We start from the raw sequence: 23,515 nt of genomic DNA, 5'->3' as shown, positions 1-23,515 counted from the left end.
TTTTATGATGGATAGATGCACTTTTATGATGGATAGATGCACATTTATGATGGACAGATGCTCTTTTATGATGGATATATGCACTTTTATAATGATAGATGCACTTTTATAATGATAGATGCACTTTTATGATGGATAGATGCACTTTTATGATGGATAGATGCACATTTATGATGGACAGATGCTCTTTTATAATGGATAGATGCACTTTTATAATGGATAGATGCTCTTTTATAATGGATAGATGCACTTTTATGATGGAGAGATGCACTTTTATGATGAAGAGATGCACTTTTATGATGGATAGATGTACTTTTATGATGGATAGATGCACTTTTATGATGGACAGATTATGATGGAGTGATGCACTTTTATGATGAAGAGATGCACTTTTATGATGGATAGATGCACTTTTATGATGGAGAGATGAACTTTTATGATGGAGAGTGTTGGAGAATTTTCCTTGATTCGTGTCTAAGTATGATGCAATGAAAATGACAAGCATGAAAAAATAGGTCTGAAAAAGATGAGAGAATGGAAAAGTACCCAGTATGCTTAAGAAATGCAAAGTGTCAAAATACTGTATGATACAAAGCACCATTATGTGAGGTTTGACCAATAGAGAAGACATGTCTAACTGTGTCAAGGTCACCAGGCGTGACAGAGGGGAAGAGATAGATTTGAGGGTGCCCATTGGGCACCTAGAGATAAGAAAAAGTATAAGACATGAACACTGGCCAATGTAACTTTAGATGTCCGGACGGCCGGCCGGCTTCTCACTTTGTTGCTTGTCAATAAAGTTAATTCTTCTGACCTGGAACCTCGACTCTGAGAAACTACTTTGAGACCTGAACCAAAAAGAACTATGAATTTGTCACAACAAGAGATGCACTTTTATGATGGATAGATGCACTTTTATGATGGATAGATGCTCTTTTATAATGGATAGATGCACTTTTATGATGGATAGATGCACTTTTATAATGGATAGATGCACTTTTATAATGGATAGATGCTCTTTTATAATGGATAGATGCACTTTTATGATGGATAGATGCTCTTTTATAATGGATAGATGCACTTTTATGATGGATAGATGCACTTTTATGATGAACAGATGCACTTTTATGATGGATAGATGAACTTTTATGATGAACAGATGCTCTTTTATGATGGATAGATGCACTATTATGATGAACAGATGCTCTCTTATGATGGATAGATGTACTTTTATAATGGATAGATGCACTTTTATGATGGACAGATGCTCTTTTATAATGGATAGATGCACTTTTATAATGGATATATGCACTTTTATGATGAACAGATGCTCTTTTATAATGGATAGATGCACTTTTATGATGGAGAGATGCACTTTTATGATGGAGAGATGCACTTTTATGATGAACAGATGCTCTTTTATAATGGATATATGCACTTTTATGATGAACAGATGCTCTTTTATGATGGATAGATGCACTTTTATGATGGATAGATGCACTTTTATAATGGATAGATGCACTTTTATGATGGACAGATGCTCTTTTATGATGGATAGATGCACTTTTATGATGGAGAGATGCACTTTTATAATGGATATATGCACTTTTATGATGAACAGATGCTCTTTTATGATGGATAGATGCACTTTTATGATGGATAGATGCACTTTTATAATGGATAGATGCACTTTTATGATGGACAGATGCTCTTTTATGATGGATAGATGCACTTTTATAATGGATAGATGCACTTTTATGATGAACAGATGCTCTTTTATGATGGATAGATGCACTTTTATAATGGATAGATGCACTTTTATGATGGACAGATGCTCTTTTATGATGGATAGATGTACTTTTATAATGGATAGATGCACTTTTATGATGGACAGATGCTCTTTTATAATGGATAGATGCACTTTTATAATGGATATATGCACTTTTATGATGAACAGATGCTCTTTTATAATGGATAGATGCACTTTTATGATGGAGAGATGCACTTTTATGATGGAGAGATGCACTTTTATGATGGATATATGCACTTTTATAATGGATAGATGCACTTTTATAATGGATAATGGATAGATGCACTTTTATAATGGATAGACAATAATAGATTTTTACAGCGATTGATTCCTGCCGGTTCCATAATGAGACTGGCGCGGCCAGAGACATTTTGGGCGCTGCGGCATATTAAATATATTATAAATAGTTTTTCCGCGTGAGAAATACAATGTGTGGCGAGAGGGCCGAAATGAGTGACTGTCACGTGACACTTGAGAGCCCTGACTGCACTGTAGCAGTTACTGTTACACTGTTTAACCTGCAAGCTAGCTAGCCTGCTAGATAGCTAGCCTGCTAAAAACACCAAGCTTACATTAGCTACTGCTACTATTCCCCACCAATTCACAAGCACAAGAGAAAAAGTATTTTGTACTTACATTTAATACCCCTGGAACTCAATGGAAGTTGATTGAAGATGGCATAGTTGGTAGTGTTGTTATAACCAGTCAACTGAACCAACAATCTTTTCACAAAACTGACAAAACCATGTCAAACTGTCAAAATCCATCAACATTCCATGCATGAGCTACTTTCTGACATTCTAACTGAAAGTGGGTGAATATCAAAACACATGATAGAAACATTTTGTTAAACCACTTACAAGTGTTATGTTGACAACACCATTGACTACACTATTTACTATTACTATTTACTATTTACACAATTACTTTTTATTACAACTGTGCATGAATAAATAGGCCATTTGGCCCTGGACTAATAGGGTATTCTATTTGTCCATTCTATTGGCTCTATTCTATTTTGAAGACTTGTACTGGCTGCACAAGTCTAATTTAAGGCTCTCACAAATAAATAGTATGGGTATATTATACATTTTCTGAGTCATCAGAGTGCCTTGAGTATTGAAGTTGTTGAGTTTTGTGTCCGTGGTGTTCTTTCATGCCACAGGGATAAAAGAAAGCATACCGTTGATACCGATCAACCCCCCTGGCTCATGGACTATTAACTGAAAAATATTTTACGTAAATAGATTCTTGAAATATCGCGCCAGTTATTTCGGAGCTATCATTTAAAATATAATAATAGTCACTTGTTTATCAGTCAAAACACATTTTCAAGAAGGACAGGAAGCATGACATCACGCAAACGTCACGAGGAGCTCGAGGAGCGTCAAGTGCTTCGACAACATCTTTAGTCGTGGGAGAGATGATGTGTATCTGTCATATTGCAGATTGTAAAGTTGTTTTTCTTTTATTTCAGACGAGTCTCTTTAAATAACGCATGTATATTCTTAAAGTAGGCTATCAGAGCATTCATTCGCCCAGAAATCTCAGATTGGAGGTAGTACGGTTTTTTTTTCTTTTTTTTTTTTTCTACATTGTAATCCTTCCACATTTCCTCAAAATGATTTTTTGTTCTTTTTTTTTTTTTTTTTTTTTGTCACTTTCAGTTCACTTGAAGTATCGCTGTATAGCGGTATATTTATTATAAACAGCACGCGACTTATCAGTACGATTGAATATAAGATCACTCGAATGAATCTGTTTTGTTTATCATTTTACAGGAAACATTTAACTTAAAGAGACCTTTTCAAAGGTAAGGAACATTAAAAAAATTAATACTGTCTGCAATAAAAGCTATTGCACATTTACACTGTTACTGCTATCCTCATTTGTAAGTCGCTTTGTTTGAATAAAAGCTTAATGAATTAATGTTGGCTAATGACATTAAGATATATTTCTGTTTTTTTTTTAATCATCACTATTAGCCTACAATTCATGGGAAGATGACACAGTTTAAATGTATGTTTGTGTAAACATAATACATTCGCTTTCGATATCATTAGAGTAGCCTGAATAAAAATAGTGTAACATTTAAGCATCTATAGCTAACCGATTTCACTGCAAACTGATTATATTGAACTGTATAATAAGCTAGAATGAATGTATATGCATTTTGTTTACTACTAGTCTATCTAATCGAACCGTTTACACCCATTTTAATCAATGAGACCTAAAATATTTTCTTATCACGTGCCGGCTCCCTCTGGTGGACAACATTAGTATCATGGCCTTCATCTATCATTCCCATTATATACTTGCAAAGAAGGACTTGCTATTTATGTTCGGGGTAACGGGGATCAGCCAATCAGCGCTTTCGTTCTGGGGTCACCGAGGGCCGAGGGGACACCTGTTTGCGCTGACTGATAAGTTTCGTTTTGAGAGAGTGGCCGGGAAGCACCGTAGATATTTCTGAAGTGCATAGTTGTCGTCTGTGTCGCTATCTGTGCATGTGTGCGTTCCATAGACAGTATAAGAAGCGTGCGTTCAGATACATAACCACACATACTGTACACTCACGAAGACATAATCATCTGCTGGCTGTCAATCCATTGAAGAGGATTAGAGCATTCGATTGCATTCTTACCGATGCACCACAGTGGTCACCGATTCTCAACTAATTAAGGCAATCGGTGTCCTCAAATGTAAATAAGTTAGCTTAACTTATTGAATTTGACTTTGTGTGTGACATTGTGAGCTAACAGGAACAGCAAGTGCTCTGAGTTCATTTAAAGTTTGTCATTTCACTGTTTTTACTCAATAAAGTGAAGTTTTTCAGCTATATAAAGTATTTAAATGCAGTGTAAAGTTTAATTGTGTATTAAGAAATATTATTGTTTTAGTGAACTCGATTAAAATAAGTTCAGAGTACTCATAACTATTGTTTTTATAAACTTAATTGAATTGAGGCAATCGGTTTCCTCAAATGAAATGAGTTAGCTTAACTTGTTGGGTTTTACAGTATAGCTACAGTTACAGTCCTAGCTATCAAGTCACCATTACAATACTTCTAAATCTTTTCTTTCCCGTATTTATTTTTAGTGCCAGAGATTGTTATTTACACTGCAAAAAATGCTTTTCTTACTTAGTATTTTTGTCTTGTTTCCAGTCCAAATATCTAAAAATTCTTAAATCAAGAAGCATTTACTAGAGAAGTAAAATGACATAAGAAATTCTGTTTTGTTTTAAGATAAAAAGAACGTAATTTAAGTAATTTTTGCTTAAAACAAGCAAAATTATCTGCCAATGGGGTAAGCAAAATAATCTTGTTTTCCATTTGAATTAAGATTTTTTTTTCTTGTTTTCCATTCTTAATCAGATTTTTTTGCTTACCCCATTGGCAGATAATTTTGCTTGTTTTAAACAAAAATTACTTAAATTACTTTATTTTTATCTTAAAACAAAACAGAATTTCTTATGTCATTTTACTTCTCTAGTAAATGCTTCTTTATTTAAGAATTTGTAGATATTTGGACTGGAAACAAGACAAAAATACTAACTAAGAAAGCATTTTTTGCAGTGTAGTAACCACACGCGTGTGTTTACACGAAGATCTTGTGTTGGGGACAATAGAGCTGATAGATGATTAGCAAATAAGTTTGAAACAGCTGCTGTAGCCTATTGAGTATGACCGATTGTTGTTTACTGCGAGTAAATTAGCACTGCATTGAGTGGCTATACAGGGTTTTATATCCTATTACAATTGTGCATTGATTTATCGTCCTCGTTATAACTTATAACACTGACATTTTTTATTTGACTTTAAGGTCTGTGTGATTAATTTGAATAATAAAAGCAGGATTTTTGTCTTGGGTTTAGTAATTCACTTGATCTTTATGAGTTTCTAGTGTTATAGTGGGTTGAGCTTGGCTGTACGAAATGGTATGTCAATATGATTACTATTGAATAATCAATTGGGCCTAGGCTGTTTTCTGGCACTTTCGTTTTTGGGAGGTTTTAATAGAATTATTTGGATTTATTGTGGTCTATTTATTAACTAATCTTCATTGTGTGAATTTAATGATAGTCCAAAATGACTTTCATTCAGGGATTGAATGTAGAACTTTCTGAGAAGTTTCTAGATAGGTGCACCAAAGAACAACTTTTAGACATCGCAGAGAGTCATGCAATCATTTTGACTGGCAATGATAAGAAGCGCAAGGAGGATTTGTTAAGGGCTGTTAAAAGCCAGCCAAGGGAATTCTGGTTGTAATAATAATAATAATAATTCGTTACATTTATATAGCGCTTTTTCTGAGACCTCAAAGCGCTTTACATAGATGGGGGAATCTCCTCAACCACCACCAATGTGCAGCATCCACTTGGATGATGCGACGGCAGCCATATTGCGCCAGAACGCCCACCACACACCAGCTTACTGGTGGAGAGGAGACAGTGATGAAGCCAATCAGTATATGGGGATGATTAGGAGGCCATGATGGACAGGGGCCAAGGGGCAAATTTGGCCAGGATGCCGGGGTTACACCCCTACTTTTTTTCAAAGGACATCCTGGGATTTTTAATGACCACAGAGAGTGTAGGAGATGAAGCTGGTCTTGGTAAGTGTATCCACTTGTTGAGAGAGATTTAATGTCCATAGAGAAACAAACACGGTTTGAAACAGAGAGACTATCGTTTGAAGGTACTCAAGCATTAGAAGATTGGGAATGGGAAAACGTTTTCAGTTAAAAAAAATTAGAGCCTGAACAAGAGCGTGAACGTACACAATTTGAGTTGAGGAAGTTAGAGTATGCATGTGAGATTGAACGTGAACATAGGCAGTATGAGTTGAGGAAGCTAGAACTTGAACTGGAAGTAAACAAGCTGAAGCTTCAAAATCCGTTCAGTTTGTGCATTCTTCTTTTGATGTTGGTCGAAACATTAAGATGGTTCCCCCATTTTGTGAACGTGATGTGGACAAGTGTTTTGCCCATTTTGAAAGAGTTGCTTCTTCTCTAAAATGTCCAGGAGAGGTCTGGACTCTACTTCTGCAGTGTGTCCTGACGGGGAAGGCTCAGTAAGTGTTTTCTTCTCTTTCTGAAGAAGAGAGTGTAGATTTTAAACCAGTCAAAACAGCCATTTTGAGAGCGTATGAGTTAGTACCAGAGCCTTATTGCCAATGATTTTGTGGTTATAAAAAACCTGAAAACAAACATTGAATGTTGAATTCGCTCGGGAAAAAGAGATTATGTTTACAAGGTAAAACGTATAAAGGCTTTTCAGTTGTAGAACTCACTATAGGTGTAATTTTGATGCGAGTTGGTGTGGATCCTCAGAATGCCCTGTGGTCTGTGTGTATCAAATTTTGTTAAGTTTGGACGTTGCAATCAGGAGATATAGGTCAATTCCTGAAAAAGGTTTGCTAATATTTTTGCATGAATCAAATCAATGAATCAAAATTCTTTTGATAATGTTTTTTGCCGGCACCGTCTCTTGCTGTTGTGAGTAAAATTTGGTGAAGATCGGACCAATGGCCTAGAAAGAGTTTTAAAAAAATTACATTTAAAACAGCCTAAACATTGATAGATGGAGATGAAACTGGAGATATACAAGTACATCTTTGACTTTGTAGGGTTTGACTCAAGGAAAAAATAATAATTTTGATTTAAAACACGAACCGCCATCTTACTTGGTGTCGGATGGATGTGTGTCTGTGTGTCAAATCTATGATTTGAGTCCTGACCTCACAATCTTCCTCCGAGTCCAGACTTTTGTGATGTAACACCGCTGTGACTGTCTGGTAGAAGTTCACTTCAGTGCGGGATCGGCGAAAGTGTGCATCAAAGGCACATATTGACCTAAAAAAAGGGGGCATTTGTGACCAATCTTCTGAAACCTATAATGGCATTTGGGACACCCTGCAGTCTTGTGGACTTACAGGGATAGTTCACCCAAAAACATCTGTCATTAATTACTCATCCTCATGTCGTTCCAAACCTGAAAGACTTTCGTTCATCTTCAAAACAAATCTAAGAGATTTCTGCGTAACACGAGAATGAACCTCATTGGGTCTCTCGCGTCAAGCGAACATGCTTGAGCTTCAGTTTACCACAACTGATGTGTGCATTGATGAATGTGTATATGTGAATAAAAGCCTAAATTCAATCTGTTAATTTCACTGAAAATGTAAACCGCTCGATTCAAATCGATTAATTTTACGATCTCTTTGTGAACTTTTTGAAGTGTCAAAGTGTTAGTTGCGTAGCTGAAGGAATGGAGGGACAGAAATCTCTCAGATTTCATTAAAAAGATCTTAAAATATCTTCATTTGTTTTTTTGAAGATGAACAAAAGTCTTACAGGTTTGCAACGACATGAGGGTGAGTAATTAATGACTTGTCTTGTCCCAAATGGCACACTGACGCCTATAAAAAAAAATTTGGGACACAATTTTTGTTAGTATAAACTAAACTGATGTTTCGTTTTTCTATAGTGTTTCAACTCTCACTGGTAGTGGGGCGGATTGCAACAACCACACTGTTTGTGCTTAACGTTAATTTACAGGGCCCTATCTTGCACCCAGGCAAATTGACTTTGTACACCGACACATGTATCATTCCTATTTTGCACCCGACGCACAGCGGACTTTTCCCTCCACAGACGCACGTCTGTAAATTACGGAATGAACTTGCGCTCCTGGGGGGCGATTCAGCGAAAAGAGGAGGCGTGTTCCAGCGCAAACGATCCCTGGTGCTATTTTGCAGTTTCAGAAAACAATTCCGCCAGAGACCAGGAAAAACCTAGTCTAAAGTCAGTGGCGCGATATTCAGAAGCTATTTTAAGGGCGTATGCTTGGCCATAATGTAGTGTGTGCACAACGCGCATACACTTTGCTTCTCTCATCTACACAGACGCAGCAGTTGCCATTTTTGCAAACCATACATAATTACAAGGAAAAATATTCCACACGAGGGAAATAATTGTGGTGTCCATGAAGATGTGAAAAAATAGGCATAAATCTAGTTTACAGATTTACCCAAATTATTATACGCCTCTGTAACTTTGTCACAATGTCACTTCTCTGTCTTTTACGGCCCTGACGAGAACGTCGGTCTCCTCGGCTGTGAACCACTCCTGGCAAATCCGCCGTTATAATAGCAATCCGCCATGGAACAAGCGTGCCTGCTCTTAAAGGGAATGTGAGACGCTCTGATTGGTTTATTTCAAGTTACGCCCAAACCACACCTATGAGTAGTGAAGCTACTTCAGACCAACCCATTTTAGATTTGAGATCCATCGAGATCCGCCCACAAAGTTACTTTTGTTTCACGTTTGATTCTTGTGTTTCAGATCGTTAAAATAGGGCCCACAGAGTTTAGGGATAAATTGTAGATTTCAAAATCCAATAAAGCAGATAAATGTGGGGAAATTATCGCAAAGTTTCTGATGAATGGCGAGTTACAGACTTTACTGCAAAAATGTTACAACCACCACCCTACTATATAAAAGATTCATCTGTATTAAAGATAACATACGAAAATATCGCTAAAAACTGAAATTAGAATGTATGAATTGTATACAATTGCAACGTGACCGAATCAGGGTTGCTTTTTGTTCACTAGTTTACCAACAAACAAACAAAAAAAGGTTGATACTGCATTTTTTACTTTCTTAAAGTATTTCCTAATGTAATGTACCGTATATTGATGCAGTTTGACTTGTCACTTGCCCCAGCAGATCCGGAGATGGCAAGCAATTCGCATCGTAACCAGGACGATGTCCTCAAATCTGCCGACTCCACGGCCTGGTTTCGCAGCTACTTGCACGGAGGGACGTCTAGCCTGATCTCCACCCTCATCACATTCCCTTTGTACAAGACCGTCTTCCGCCAGCAGCTGCACAGCACTTTAGTGCGAGAAGCGGTGGCCCAGTTGTTCAAGGAGGGTCCAGTGAAGCTGTACCGTGGAGTGGCGCCACCCTTGCTGATGAGATCCCTTAACGGGACGCTTCTGTTCGGCCTCCAGGACACCTTCCTTCATCAGATTTCCCTCTTCTCTACGACTCCTCTTCCCAGGAGCGCTCTCCCTGCCCTGGCAGGCTTCAGCGCGGGTGTGGTGGAGGCCTTGCTCTTCACCCCGCTTGAGCGTGTGCAGAACGTCCTGCAGAACAGCAGGAACGACAGTCGTCTTCCCACCTTGAGAAGCATATTGCTCAAACTAGCTTCGAGACCGTTAGCGTCTGGATACTACACAGCCTTTCTGCCTATACTCGTCCGTAATACCTTAGGGAGCAGCCTGTATTTTGGCCTGAAGGACCCCATGTCTAACACCCTCAGGGATAATGGATGGTCTCCGGTTGCAGCTTCTTTCATGGCTGGTGCTTTAAACGGCGCGGTGATCAGTCTACTGCTGTACCCTCTTTCTGTTCTGGTGGCCAACATGCAAGCGCAAGCAGAAGGAGGAGAAAGAGGAGTGAGATCCAGCTGGAGGCATCTCTGGGCGGCACGTCAGCACAGATTGCCTCTTCTGTATCGCGGAGGATTCTTGGTCATCCTTCGCTCCTGCGTCACCTGGGGAATCACTACGGCCATAAACGACCAGCTGGGCAGACACTCGAGGTGACGATCCCAAAGCCCAGAACATCTCAGGTTAACCGGCAATGCTGGCGTGCAGCGGTGTCATACACTGCACTATTAAGATTTTCAATGTTTTTAAAAGAAGTCTCTTCTGCTCACCAAGGCTGCATTTATTTGATTGAAAATACAACAAAAAATTGTAATATTGAGGAATATTATAACAATTTAAAACAGCTGTTTTCTATGTGAATATACAGTAAAGTGTAATTTATTCCTGTGATGGTAAAGCATCATTACTCCAGTCTTCAGTGTCACATGATCCTTCAGAAATCATTCTAATATGATGATTTGATGCTCAAGAAACATTTATGATTATCAATGTTGAAAACAGTTATTTATATTTTTATTTCAGGATTATTTGATGAATAGAAAGGTCAAAAGAACAACATTTATCTGAAATAGAAATGTTTTGTAGAAATGTCCTTGATGTCCTGGAGCGTTGGTCACAGGAATAAATTACATTTTAAAATATATTAAAATAGAAAACAGTCATTTGCAATTGTCATATTATTTAACAATATTACTGTTTTGTTTTTATCAAATAAATGCAGCTTTGGTGAGCAGAAGAGACTTCTTTTAAAAACATAAAAAATCTTACCGATCCTGAACTCTTGACTGGTAGTGTGTGTGATATCATGTCTGCTGGTTGAAGTATTTATTGATGCACAGATTGAAGCAAGAGTTGACGTGTGTACTGTATATCGGATGCAATGAAAAAACCTGTACAATTGTTCTCTTCTACTGAAATATGTAACAACCCAAAGGAAAATGCCTGTTTTAGTGACCACAGCATTACCCACATCCTTCTTTACTTGAATATACCTCAAATGCTGTTTGTCCAGCACGAGCATGTTATTGTTTTTAATAAATGATAATGATAAATATGGTTTTATTGGAAGATTTATCTGGGACGAGGGTTTTCCCATATTTTATGTAGCACAAAAACTTTAATTTTGGTCTGTTGTCATTTCTATCATTATTTGGCTCTAATCCCATATGGGATCCTTTAAAGGGATAGTTCAAAATCAAATTCTGTCATCATTTACTCAACCTCAAGTTGTTCCAAAAGATGAATGTCTATCTTCTGCTTTCTTAATATATTTAGAAGAATATGGATAACCAAACAGTTTATATGTCCCATTGACTTTCATAGTATGGAGAAAGAAAGAAAAATACAGGTTTGGAATAACTTTGAGGGTGAGTGATTTTAAGTTTTGGGTGAACTATCCCTTTAAGAGAAACGAAAAGTACTGTATTTTATCCATTAGGATATTTTTTTTAAAATTCAGACTATCCAGTGGGCTCTTAGTTGATTTTATTTTAATTGAAAGAACATTCTTGTTTGTTCCCCTTAGAAGTGGTAAAAAAATATATGAATTTGTGTATTTTGCATCAGCACCTGAAGGAGTTAATGGCCACAAGATGGCGCTGCTGGTGCGTTCACTGCCTCTCTCTCTAGGTAGACAAGTGTTGGTTTCGCCACGGAGTTAAACATTTGAAAATAGTATTGCGATTCTTTTTTTATCTAGCAATTATGACTTTTTCCCCCACAATTGCGAGTTACAACGGCAGAATTGCGAGATATAAACTCGCAATTGCTAAATATAAAGTCAGAATTGCGAGATATAAACTCGCAATTGTGAGGGGAAAAACATCAGAATTGCGAGATAAAAAGTCGCAATTACCTTTTTTATTTTGTGTTCAGTGGTGGAAAAAAAGCTTCCGTAGAAACGTCTAGTTAAGATCATAGACTGTAAAAAAATAAGATGCAGTATTTTGATTCGAGGTGTCTCTGGAAACCATAGACTGTAAAAAAAGAAAACACGTTCACTGTGTTTCACTTTCACTCACTGTATAATCGATTTACCGTTACTTCACTGCGCTGCAGGATTATCCAATCAAAATGCAGAAACGCTGCAGATTTGTCCAATCAGAACACAGTAGTGAGAGATTGGGCCAATCAGAGCGAGCGGATTACACGCCTGCTGTTGCGCAACGGGATGTGATGGCTATTTAAACCAGTTTCCCACCTTGAGCCCTGCACAGAGATTCTGTTTGAGATATTTTGTGTATCACAGCTCCAAGGCCAACGCCAGGTAAGGCTCTCGAATTATATCTTTATTTAATATGAGAAAGAGACTCTGCGGTGTTATACCAAATCATAGTTTTAAGCATAACATCAGATATTATCACGGACGTACGTGTCTCTTTAAAAGTGTGCATGTACATTATACAATTGTAAACATGCGATTATGAGATAATATACGTTTACATTACATATGCATTTCATATGTATAGTAATAATATGAAGGGATCTCATGTTTTAAAATTCAAGGAAGTGCAGCATATGCTTGTGTACGAGAATGCGTAGTGTGTGCGTGAGCGCTTGCAGTTTAATTATTAAGCTTACTAGTTTGTAGTATCGAGCATTTTGCGGTGTAAAAGAGATGCGTATGCCTTTGCTTTGCGCAGTCTGTCATAAATTCTCATGGCGCATTAAAACCAGTTGCAGTAAAACGCCACTTGGAACATTTTGCAGTATTTGGAAGTGTTGCAAAATCCCTGAGACTAGATTTGGCGCCGAGTCAGATTGGGTGTGGTGAAGACATGAGGATTTTAACGTGATCATTGGTTCATGCAGTGATCATGATCACACCTTCTTGTTCATTTACCATACGTTTGTGTGTGTCTGTATCTGCTTTGAAAGTGTTCTGATGTTGTTAAAATAATACTGAGGATGTTGTAGCCTATGTGTCATCTGCAAATAAGAACATTAAGAGGAAACATCGAAGTCTTCAACACACGAATTAAAGGCTTGATTAGCTAAACCAATATGTTTTCAGGGTTACTGTGTTCATTGTGCATATCATATATCTGTCTATTTTGGAGAAATCTGATATTAAATTATGACTAAAAAGTGAATATGATCTGGCCCTCAAAACGAAATTATTCAGTCATATTAGGTAATAGCTAGAATAAAACCAGTTAATTTAGATAATTTTGAATTGTATAGCAAATTATTTTTATGCCATGGAAAATCATATGGTAACAAATTACTTTAATGAGTCTACTTGAGTGATTTGGTAAAATCACTTCCTGGTGTTGTACAGATCTTTCTGTTGCTTTACCATTTTGCTGACCTTATCTGTTAAACATACTTGCTTCAGCGCAGTTAGATTTTAATTGTTCTGCAAATGCACAAAAACCATACAAATAAAAAAAATCAATAATGTATTACTATTTGCCAGCCTGTTGCTATAATAAGGGGTTGTGTAACCTGGGTTTTGTACACACACCTGAGGGGCGGGTGGGGCATGTCGACGTGTCCATACACAGTCAGGAAAACTTACACCTTTGAGGAAATAGCTCTTGGGTAGTTAAGAATGCCACTTCTGCTTTTTAAAAATGTGGTTTAACCACGGTTTAGATGCCGTTATGTCTTGCCGGCTATGTTTGGCAACAGCAAAAGAAACACAAATACTGTCCAAACACACATTTGGTTTGACCAAAGCATTAGAATGTCAATATGTCGAATAATTTGTTTAAAGAAAGTTTTGATTTGCGAACAGAGCTATATTTTTAATGATTAATTAGGAAAAGATTAAGCAGACATTGCATGTAGAGAATGAAGCTGTCTAAAACGTATTCAATTGCTTGGATTCTCACAGACTCTCCAAAATGAGTGACAACAACCCCGTTAAAGAAGAAGTGCAGAAATTTGACAAGAGATGTCTAAAAAAGACAAACACAGCGGAGAAGAACACCCTGCCAACTCAAGAAGGTAAGCGGGTTTGGCAGCCTCGCCCTCATGATTCATTGTTTCAGATCACAGCTCACCCTTGCACAGTCTTGTGCCGATCTGACACGGCAAAGCAAACATTACAAGAATATACACATAGAGGAATTCTGCTGAGATAAGAGCTGAGCTGAAGAGTACAAGATAGAAAGGAGTGGCTGTTGAGGGACTCCAGTGATTACCATCCAGCAGCAAGATTTACAAAAGCTTGTTATGGACTTTAAGCTTCATTTTCATTAAGTAATATTGATGTAACACCCATACTCACAGGTATAAAATGTAACTGCATACGGCAGGGAATGAGAAGATAAGATCTTGGATGTGCACACTTAAAGGGTTAGTTCACCTAAAAATGAAAATTCTGTAAGACTTTCGTTCAACTTGAATGAATAACTTCATCAACTAATAAAGTCAATTCAATGACTCCATTGTCAGCTACGCAACTACCACTTTGACACTTCAAAAAGTTCATAAAGAGATCGTAAAAACTAATTCACATGAATTGAGAGGTTAAGACATGATTGCTTTATATGATGAACAGATTTAGGCTTTCATTCACAAAAATGAATCAGAGAACATAAGCAGAAGCTCAACCGTACTTGCTTGACCCTCGAAAACAAACCTCTTGCAGAACCTCAAACGTGCTGCGTAACACGAGAATGAACCTCATTGGTTCTTGCTGAAGCTCAAACGTGATGCGTAACACAAGAATGAACCTCATTGGTTCTTGATGAAGCTCAAACGTGCTGCGTAACACAAGAATGAACCTCATTGGTTCTTGCTGAAGCTCAAACGTGATGCGTAACACGAGAATGAACCTCATTGGTTCTTGTGATGCTCAAACGTGCTGCGTAACACAAGAATGAACCTCATTGGTTCTTGATGAAGCTCAAACGTGCTGCGTAACACAAGAATGAACCTCATTGGTTCTTGCTGAAGCTCAAACGTGATGCGTAACACGAGAATGAACCTCATTGGTTCTTGATGATGCTCAAACGTGCTGCGTAACACGAGAATGCACCTCATTGGTTCTTGTGATGCTCAAACGTGATGCCTAATACAAGAATGAACCTCATTGGTTCTTGCTGAAGCTCAAACGTGATGCGTAACACGAGAATGAACCTCATTGGTTCTTGCTGAAGCTCAAACGTGCTGCGTAACACAAGAATGAACCTCATTGGTTCTTGCTGAAGCTCAAACGTGATGCGTAACACGAGAATGAACCTCATTGGTTCTTGTGATGCTCAAACGTGATGCCTAATACAAGAATGAACCTCATTGGTTCTTGCTGAAGCTCAAACGTGATGCGTAACACGAGAATGAACCTCATTGGTTCTTGCTGAAGCTCAAACGTGCTGCGTAACACAAGAATGAACCTCATTGGTTCTTGCTGAAGCTCAAACGTGATGCGTAACACGAGAATGAACCTCATTGGTTCTTGTGATGCTCAAACGTGATGCCTAATACAAGAATGAACCTCATTGGTTCTTGCTGAAGCTCAAACGTGATGCGTAACACGAGAATGAACCTCATTGGTTCTTGCTGAAGCTCAAACGTGCTGCGTAACACAAGAATGAACCTCATTGGTTCTTGCTGAAGCTCAAACGTGATGCGTAACACGAGAATGAACCTCATTGGTTCTTGTGATGCTCAAACGTGCTGCGTAACACAAGAATGAACCTCATTGGTTCTTGCTGAACCTCAAACGTGCTGCGTAACACGAGAATGAACCTCATTGGTTCTTGATGAAGCTCAAACGTGCTGCGTAACACGAGAATGAACCTCATTGGTTCTTGCTGAAGCTCAAACGTGCTGCGTAACCCAAGAATGAACCTCATTGGTTCTTGCTGAACCTCAAACGTAATGCGTAACACAAGAATGAACCTCATTGGTTCTTGCTGAACCTCAAACGTGATGCGTAACACAAGAATGAACCTCATTGGTTCTTGCTGAACCTCAAACGTGCTGCGTAACACAAGAATGAACCTCATTGGTTCTTGCTGAACCTCAAACGTGCTGCGTAACACGAGAATGAACCTCATTGGTTCTTGCTGAACCTCAAACGTGATGCGTAATACAAGAATTAACCTCATTGGTTCTTGCAGAAGCTCAAACGTGCTGCGTAACACAAGAATGAACCTCATTGGTTCTTGATGATGCTCAAACGTGCTGCGTAACACGAGAATGAACCTCATTGGTTCTTGTGATGCTCAAACGTGATGCGTAACACGAGAATGAACCTCATTGGTTCTTGATGAAGCTCAAACGTGCTGCGTAACACAAGAATGAACCTCATTGGTTCTTGCTGAACCTCAAACGTGCTGCGTAATACAAGAATGAACCTCATTGGTTCTTGCAGATGCTCAAACGTGCTGTGTAATACAAGAATGAACCTCATTGGTTCTTGCAGAAGCTCAAACGTGCTGTGTAATACAAGAATGAACCTCATTGGTTCTTGCAGAAGCTCAAACGTGCTGCGTAACACGAGAATGAACCTCATTGGTTCTTGCTGAAGCTCAAACGTGCTGCGTAACACAAGAATGAACCTCATTGGTTCTTGCTGAACCTCAAACGTGATGCGTAATACAAGAATGAACCTCATTGGTTCTTGCAGATGCTCAAACGTGCTGTGTAATACAAGAATGAACCTCATTGGTTCTTGCAGAAGCTCAAACGTGCTGTGTAATACAAGAATGAACCTCATTGGTTCTTGCAGAAGCTCAAACGTGCTGCGTAACACGAGAATGAACCTCATTGGTTCTTGCTGAAGCTCAAACGTGCTGCGTAACACGAGAATGAACCTCATTGGTTCTTGCAGAAGCTCAAACGTGCTGCGTAACACGAGAATGAACCTCATTGGTTCTTGCAGAAGCTCAAACGTGCTGCGTAACACGAGAATGAACCTCATTGGTTCTTGATGATGCTCAAACGTGCTGCGTAACACGAGAATGAACCTCATTGGTTCTTGATGAAGCTCAAACGTGCTGCGTAACACGAGAATGAACCTCATTGGTTCTTGCAGAAGCTCAAACGTGCTGCGTAACACGAGAATGAACCTCATTGGTTCTTGCAGAAGCTCAAACGTGCTGCGTAACACGAGAATGAACCTCATTGGTTCTTGATGATGCTCAAACGTGCTGCGTAACACAAGATTGAAAGTCATTGGTTCTTGCTGAAGATCAAACGTGATGCGTAACACAAGAATGAACCTCATTGGTTCTTGCTGAACCTCAAACGTGCTGCGTAACACAAGAATGAACCTCATTGGTTCTTGCTGAACCTCAAACGTGCTGCGTAATACAAGAATGAACCTCATTGGTTCTTGCAGATGCTCAAACGTGCTGTGTAATACAAGAATGAACCTCATTGGTTCTTGCAGAAGCTCAAACGTGCTGCGTAACACGAGAATGAACCTCATTGGTTCTTGCTGAAGCTCAAACGTGCTGCGTAACACAAGAATGAACCTCATTGGTTCTTGCTGAACCTCAAACGTGATGCGTAATACAAGAATGAACCTCATTGGTTCTTGCAGATGCTCAAACGTGCTGTGTAATACAAGAATGAACCTCATTGGTTCTTGCAGAAGCTCAAACGTGCTGTGTAATACAAGAATGAACCTCATTGGTTCTTGCAGAAGCTCAAACGTGCTGCGTAACACGAGAATGAACCTCATTGGTTCTTGCTGAAGCTCAAACGTGCTGCGTAACACAAGAATGAACCTCATTGGTTCTTGATGATGCTCAAACGTGCTGCGTAACACAAGAATGAACCTCATTGGTTCTTGATGATGCTCAAACGTGCTGCGTAACACAAGAATGAACCTCATTGGTTCTTGCTGAAGTTCAAACGTGCTGCGTAACACAAGAATGAACCTCATTGGTTCTTGATGAAGCTCAAACGTGCTGCGTAACACGAGAATGAACCTCATTGGTTCTTACAGAAGCTCAAAAGTGATGCGTAACACAAGAATTAACCTCATTGGTTCTTGCTGAAGCTCAAACGTGATGCGTAACACGAGAATGAACCTCATTGGTTCTTGCTGAAGCTCAAACGTGCTGCGTAACACGAGAATGAACCTCATTGGTTCTTACAGAAGCTCAAAAGTGATGCGTAACACAAGAATTAACCTCATTGGTTCTTGCAGAAGCTCAAACGTGCTGCGTAACACGAGAATGAACCTCATTGGTTCTTACAGAAGCTCAAAAGTGATGCGTAACACAAGAATGAACCTAATTGGTTCTTGCTGAAGCTCAAACGTGATCCGTAACACAAGAATGAACCTCATTGGTTCTTACAGAAGCTCAAAAGTGATGCGTAACACAAGAATTAACCTCATTGGTTCTTGATGATGCTCAAACGTGCTGCGTAACACGAGAATGAACCTCATTGGTTCTTGATGATGCTCAAACGTGCTGCGTAACACGAGAATGAACCTCATTGGTTCTTTCTGAAGCTCAAAAGTGATGCGTAACACAAGAATGAACCTCATTGGTTCTCTCACGTCAGGCGAACATGCTTGAGCTTCCGTTTACCACAACTGATGTGTGAGTTGATGAATGTTTATGTGAATAAAAGCCCAAATTAAATCTGTTCATCATTTAAAGCGATTGAGTCTGTTGACTGAGTCTCTGGACTAAACTGTTCAATTCATATGGATTAGTTTTACGATCTATCTATGAACTTTTTGAAGAGTCAAATTGTCAGTGCATGGCTGTCAATGGAGGGACAGAAATCTCTCAGATTTCATTAAAATATCTGGTTACACTTTATTTCAATAGTCCACTTTAGACATTCTACTAACTCTAAGTAACTTTTCAACTACATGTCAACTAGCTCTCATTAGAGTTTTAGTAGACTGTAGTAGACTGTTAGGTTATGGTTAGGGTTTGGGTTCGGGTTAGGAGAATAAGTTGACTTGTAGTTGCCAAGTTACTTATAGTCAGTAGAATGTCTGTTGGGGGACCAACAAAATAAAGTGTTAGCAGATATTAAGCAGACACTCTACTAATACTTTAATGAGAGTTAGTTGACGTGCAAAGTTACTTATAGTTAGTAGAATGTCTAAAGTGGACTATCAAAATAAAGTGTTACCAAATATCTTTATTTGTGTTTTGGAGATGAGCGAAAGTCTTACAGGTTTGGAACGTCATGAGGGTGAGTAATTAATGACAGAATTTAAATTTTTGGGTGAACTAACCCTTTAAGTAATGATCGACTCTTCAACACCTACTAAGTAGATTTAAGCATTTATTTTCTCCAATAATTGCCTTTAATATCAGTTTTCAGTACAGCTTGTCAGAAGACTAAAAGTTATCTGAAGATGCTCAGATCAATATGTCTGACGTGAGAACTACTACTAATAATTGTAAACCTCTTCCATGTGATCCATTTAGATTTGTTTCCACAGTGTTTTGTTTTTATGTGCCTGAAGTTGTCCTTTGTTTTTCTCGTTCAGTGGAGGTAATTTAAGATAGGCTATGCTTCATTTACATCTCACTTTGCATTTACAGTTTCCTCATAAAAAGAGAAAGAAATAAACAAGAAAATATCTCGCAGATCTGGATGCGCTGGCATTGTAATGATGATTTAGTCAAGCTACTTTTATTTATATAATGCTTTATACAATAAAGGTTGTTTCAAAGCAGCATATAATGTGCTGGAGTACCTACAAGTCATGCTCCAGAACAGTGTTAGATGTCTTATGAATTAAAACAGCTCATTCCACTCATTCTGGGAGGAGCATCCCGAGGAAACCCTGATCTATAACATTGTTTCTCAAAATGTGTTCGGTGGCCAGAATGAATTTTTTTTAAATACCACATGATATGGAATATGTAGCATTTGTCGCTTGAATTTTATGGCGCTCATATTTTTTATGCTACTTTTAAGGCCACTTTTCACACTCAACGATTACACAACACCATTTTCAACTAAACTGAAAACGTTGTATGCGTTTTGGCTGTGTTTTTACATGACAGCAGCATTTTGGGGCACATGAAAATGCAAACCTTTGAAAACGGGTTTAAAATTTCTGTTCGGGTTTCTGTTCAGTCCAGAGATGGTTTTATTATTGGGAGATACGAGGGTCCGTGGATCTACCGTTGGAGAAAGCGTAACAGCTAAATTGGATCACGTGTGCCTTGATAACCAGTCACATTACAGCCTGGACATCATTGAGTTTCATTGAGAGTTGTGTGACAGTCAGTCACTAGGTGTTTCTCAATGTCAAGGATACTTCCTTGGCAGGACTGGTCCTTCCAAGTCACTTCCTTAAGAGGCTAGGCGAGGCTCCTCTTTAGCATTTGGAGAACACATTTTTCAACGGCTCTGGAACAGGCTAGCAAGTGCACGTCATTGCGTCATTACGTCAGTGAAAATAAAAAACAGCGTTGCTATGGACGCAGTTCTGTTCACTCAGGCAATATAATCGTTTTTAAATCAATGAACTCCTTTTTAATCATATTGATTCTTTGACTGTGTAGTGTGTTTAAACGGTGCGGGTCAATTTGACCCATAACATAATGGATGTAATTATTTTTTTAAATAAATGTTTGGTAACGTAAATATACTTACATTTGAAAGCATATTGCCCCGTTAACGCTCCGACCTCGTTAACGTCCAACATTTAGAATTTTTTGAAAAAGATAGCAAAGCTGCGCGCATAGGATTGTGGGTGATAGAGCGCGAAGAGCGTGAAGAGCCCGAAGGCTACACATATGCATCCTTTCCTGTATATGGGATATTTTTCGAACGAAGGACTCAGTCCTTGGTTGAAATTCCGAGGATCCTCGACATTGGAGCAGTCCTTCGACGGATGTCGATGACGTAGCATCCTCGAAATTCTGGCTTCCGAGGATCCTTCCTTGACATTGAGAAACGGCTACTGTTTGCAGATGCTATAGACCTTATGTAGCCCCGCCTCTTTTCAGCGCTGCGCTCATTGTCTTTTGACTTCCGGTCTGTATTTTCACAGCGATTTTGCGTGTTTATTATGAACGGTTCGTTTTAAAATCTTCCCAGTCGACTGACATTAGTTTAGTCACCTGCTTTAAACATTACAGTCCTCATGATAACTTTCGTTAACTTTACTTTAAGTAAATCCACTTCAAGAGCTAATTACTCCTGGACAGCAATACCATAGAAATATACAGAGCGACCGCAAAACGGAAGTTAAAAGACAATATTCTAAAGATGGCGGCGCCCTCGTTTCTCTGGCGCATAAGGTCTATGAAATGAATGAGAAGTGTCGTAAACTGAATTATACCTGTCGCGCAATTGTCAATGACTTCTCTCATAAAACAGCATTTTTTTTCGGTGTAAACTCTAAAAAGAGATCAATCCAAAATTAATGTTTAAGATCACACATGTTGAAGATTTGCCAAAGGGCTGTCGATTCAATAAATGATAAGCTTTTCCTCACAAAAGCGGTTTATTCAGCGTAGTGAAGCCTGTCCTTTATTGACATCCATTAAAACAAGTCCTCTTGTCTCTTTCCCTGCGTACCAGAATGTTAGCAGGAATTTAGTTTTTTTTTTTTTTTCAGTTACAGGCTTGCCTTCAAGTGACATCGCCACCTACTGGCCTGGCAGCAGAATACAGCGTCTTTAGTCATTTTCGCGGATCCGTGTGAACGGGATAGTTTTGACAATGTTGCCGAAAAAACGCAAAGAAAAAACATTTCTGTTTTTAGTACATTATTGTCGTACATTATTTGTACGTCGTTGTCGTGTAAACGTACCCTGAACAGTGTTTAACCCTGGGTTATGAAGCTTGAGAAGGCCATCTGTTTCTCTTGTTATGCTCATTGTTGCACCTCTCTCATTTCATCTGTTCACAGATATTGAGCAAGAAAAGAAGGCTGGAGATGGGGCGAAATGAATCCTGCCACGGCTCTTCTCACATCCTCACGCTCCCCTTCCCGACCCCCGGACGTCTGCTCTACTCCTGCATATCAGATCATTTTTAAATTGATTGGCATTTTTAAAAGGACGAGAATCATGTATTAATTGAACCTGTGGATATTTTCAATCTTTTTAACATGTGTTATTTAGAGAGGAGATGATGAGGTGGGCTGTTAATGAGCACATATCTGTATCCGTCATTACCAACTAATGACTGCCCACATCAATCTGGTGCCATTCCGCATTCTTCAAATGACATGTGAGATGATATTTTTGTTTAATAAATAATGGTAAAAAGTTCTAAAATGTGTCCAATCGCTTTATGAAAATAATACTTAGTAATGGTCTCCTTGAGAAAAAAAAAAATATATATATATTAGTGCTGGGCAACGATTAATCGCATCCAAAATACAAGTTTGTGTTTACATAATATGTGTATGTACTGTGTTTAATTATTTTGTATATAAATACACACACATGCATGTATATATTTAAGACAAAATTATTTATATATTAAATATTTATATATATATATATATATATATATATATATATATATATATATATATATATATATATATATATATATATATATATATATATATATATAAATTATGTATAAATATATATAGTATATACATGAAAATATTTCTTAAATATATACAGTATATGCATATGTGTGTATTTATATGTACAAAATAATTTTACACGGTAGACACACATATGATGTAAACACAAACTTATTTTGGATGTGATTATTCGTTGCCCAGCACTAATATATATATATAGCTGCCTAATAATGCAGTTAAAAAAAAAACTCACACCTAAGAGGTTGTGTTTGGATACTAGATGATGTCACCCTCTTGGTGGTGTCTACCGCGACCACGTCACTCTTATCTTGGTCACAAACCGCTTCCTCTACTCACATTACTCAATTCCTGTAAAGATCTACCTTTATAGATTCAGGAGGAGTCATGTAGGCATATAATATTCTCTTCTTTGATTATAATGCTTTCCCATGGCCAACTCTGTTCTGTCTTGACTGACTTTGTAAAGTCGGGATATCGCTATTACTAACTTTTTCAGACAGTATTTTCATGATACCTCAAAAGGATTCTTACTCTACAGCAATAAACAGACTGGGACAATACTATTCAGAGTTTTGAGGGCAGTCCTCATTCTCAATTTATTATTTCTTGCAGAGGCTAAAGCTAAATACACCATGGGCCAAATACACAATTGCATTTTAAGGCTTGCCCTGTCTTTGTTCAATATATGATCACTCTAACAAAAAGGTGTGTTTTTCTGAGGGTTGTGGTCAATGGCTTCTCTCTCTCTCTCTCTCTCTCTCTCTCTCTCTCTCTCTCTCTCTCTCTC

At 38.2% G+C, this 23,515-nt stretch overlaps 2 protein-coding genes across 5 annotated transcripts; both read left to right on the top strand.

The window, feature by feature from the left end:
• The first annotated feature begins 3,180 nt into the window (after window positions 1-3,180).
• On the top strand, window positions 3,181-12,537 carry LOC307170549 (solute carrier family 25 member 53-like). Of its 4 annotated transcripts, none has more exons than XM_079891674.1 (3): window positions 3,181-3,368; window positions 3,592-3,623; window positions 9,541-11,320. In XM_079891674.1, exon 3 carries the CDS (start codon window positions 9,552-9,554, stop codon window positions 10,425-10,427), a length of 876 nt encoding a protein of 291 aa, XP_079747800.1. In that variant the 5' UTR covers window positions 3,181-3,368; window positions 3,592-3,623; window positions 9,541-9,551; the 3' UTR covers window positions 10,428-11,320. The 4 variants fall into 4 exon arrangements, with proteins under 4 accessions (XP_079747800.1, XP_079747798.1, XP_079747799.1 ...); XM_079891672.1 differs by having other exon boundaries at window positions 3,192-3,368; window positions 9,544-12,537; XM_079891673.1 differs by having other exon boundaries at window positions 3,206-3,368; window positions 9,519-11,314.
• Window positions 12,411-22,248, top strand: tmsb1 (thymosin beta 1). Its single transcript, XM_079891676.1, has 3 exons — window positions 12,411-12,537; window positions 14,110-14,222; window positions 22,075-22,248. Exons 2-3 carry the CDS (start codon window positions 14,120-14,122, stop codon window positions 22,113-22,115), a joined length of 144 nt encoding a protein of 47 aa, XP_079747802.1. The 5' UTR covers window positions 12,411-12,537; window positions 14,110-14,119; the 3' UTR covers window positions 22,116-22,248.
• Window positions 22,249-23,515: the final 1,267 nt, after the last annotated feature.

Source organism: Squalius cephalus (assembly GCF_949319135.1).
Source record: "Squalius cephalus genome assembly, chromosome: 14".
Lineage (NCBI taxonomy): Eukaryota > Metazoa > Chordata > Actinopteri > Cypriniformes > Leuciscidae > Squalius > Squalius cephalus.
The sequence above is the reverse complement of the archived record's forward strand: the minus strand, read 5'-3'. Positions and strand labels throughout refer to the sequence as shown.

Bases quoted from the DNA above. Each gene is read 5' to 3' on its own strand.
- tmsb1 (XM_079891676.1), top strand. From the start codon at position 14,120: ATGAGTGACAACAACCCCGTTAAAGAAGAAGTGCAGAAATTTGACAAG. The intron at 14,223-22,074 runs GTAAGCGGGTTT...ATCTGTTCACAG, and splicing joins CACCCTGCCAACTCAAGAAG to ATATTGAGCAAGAAAAGAAG.
- LOC307170549 (XM_079891672.1), top strand. From the start codon at position 9,552: ATGGCAAGCAATTCGCATCGTAACCAGGACGATGTCCTCAAATCTGCC.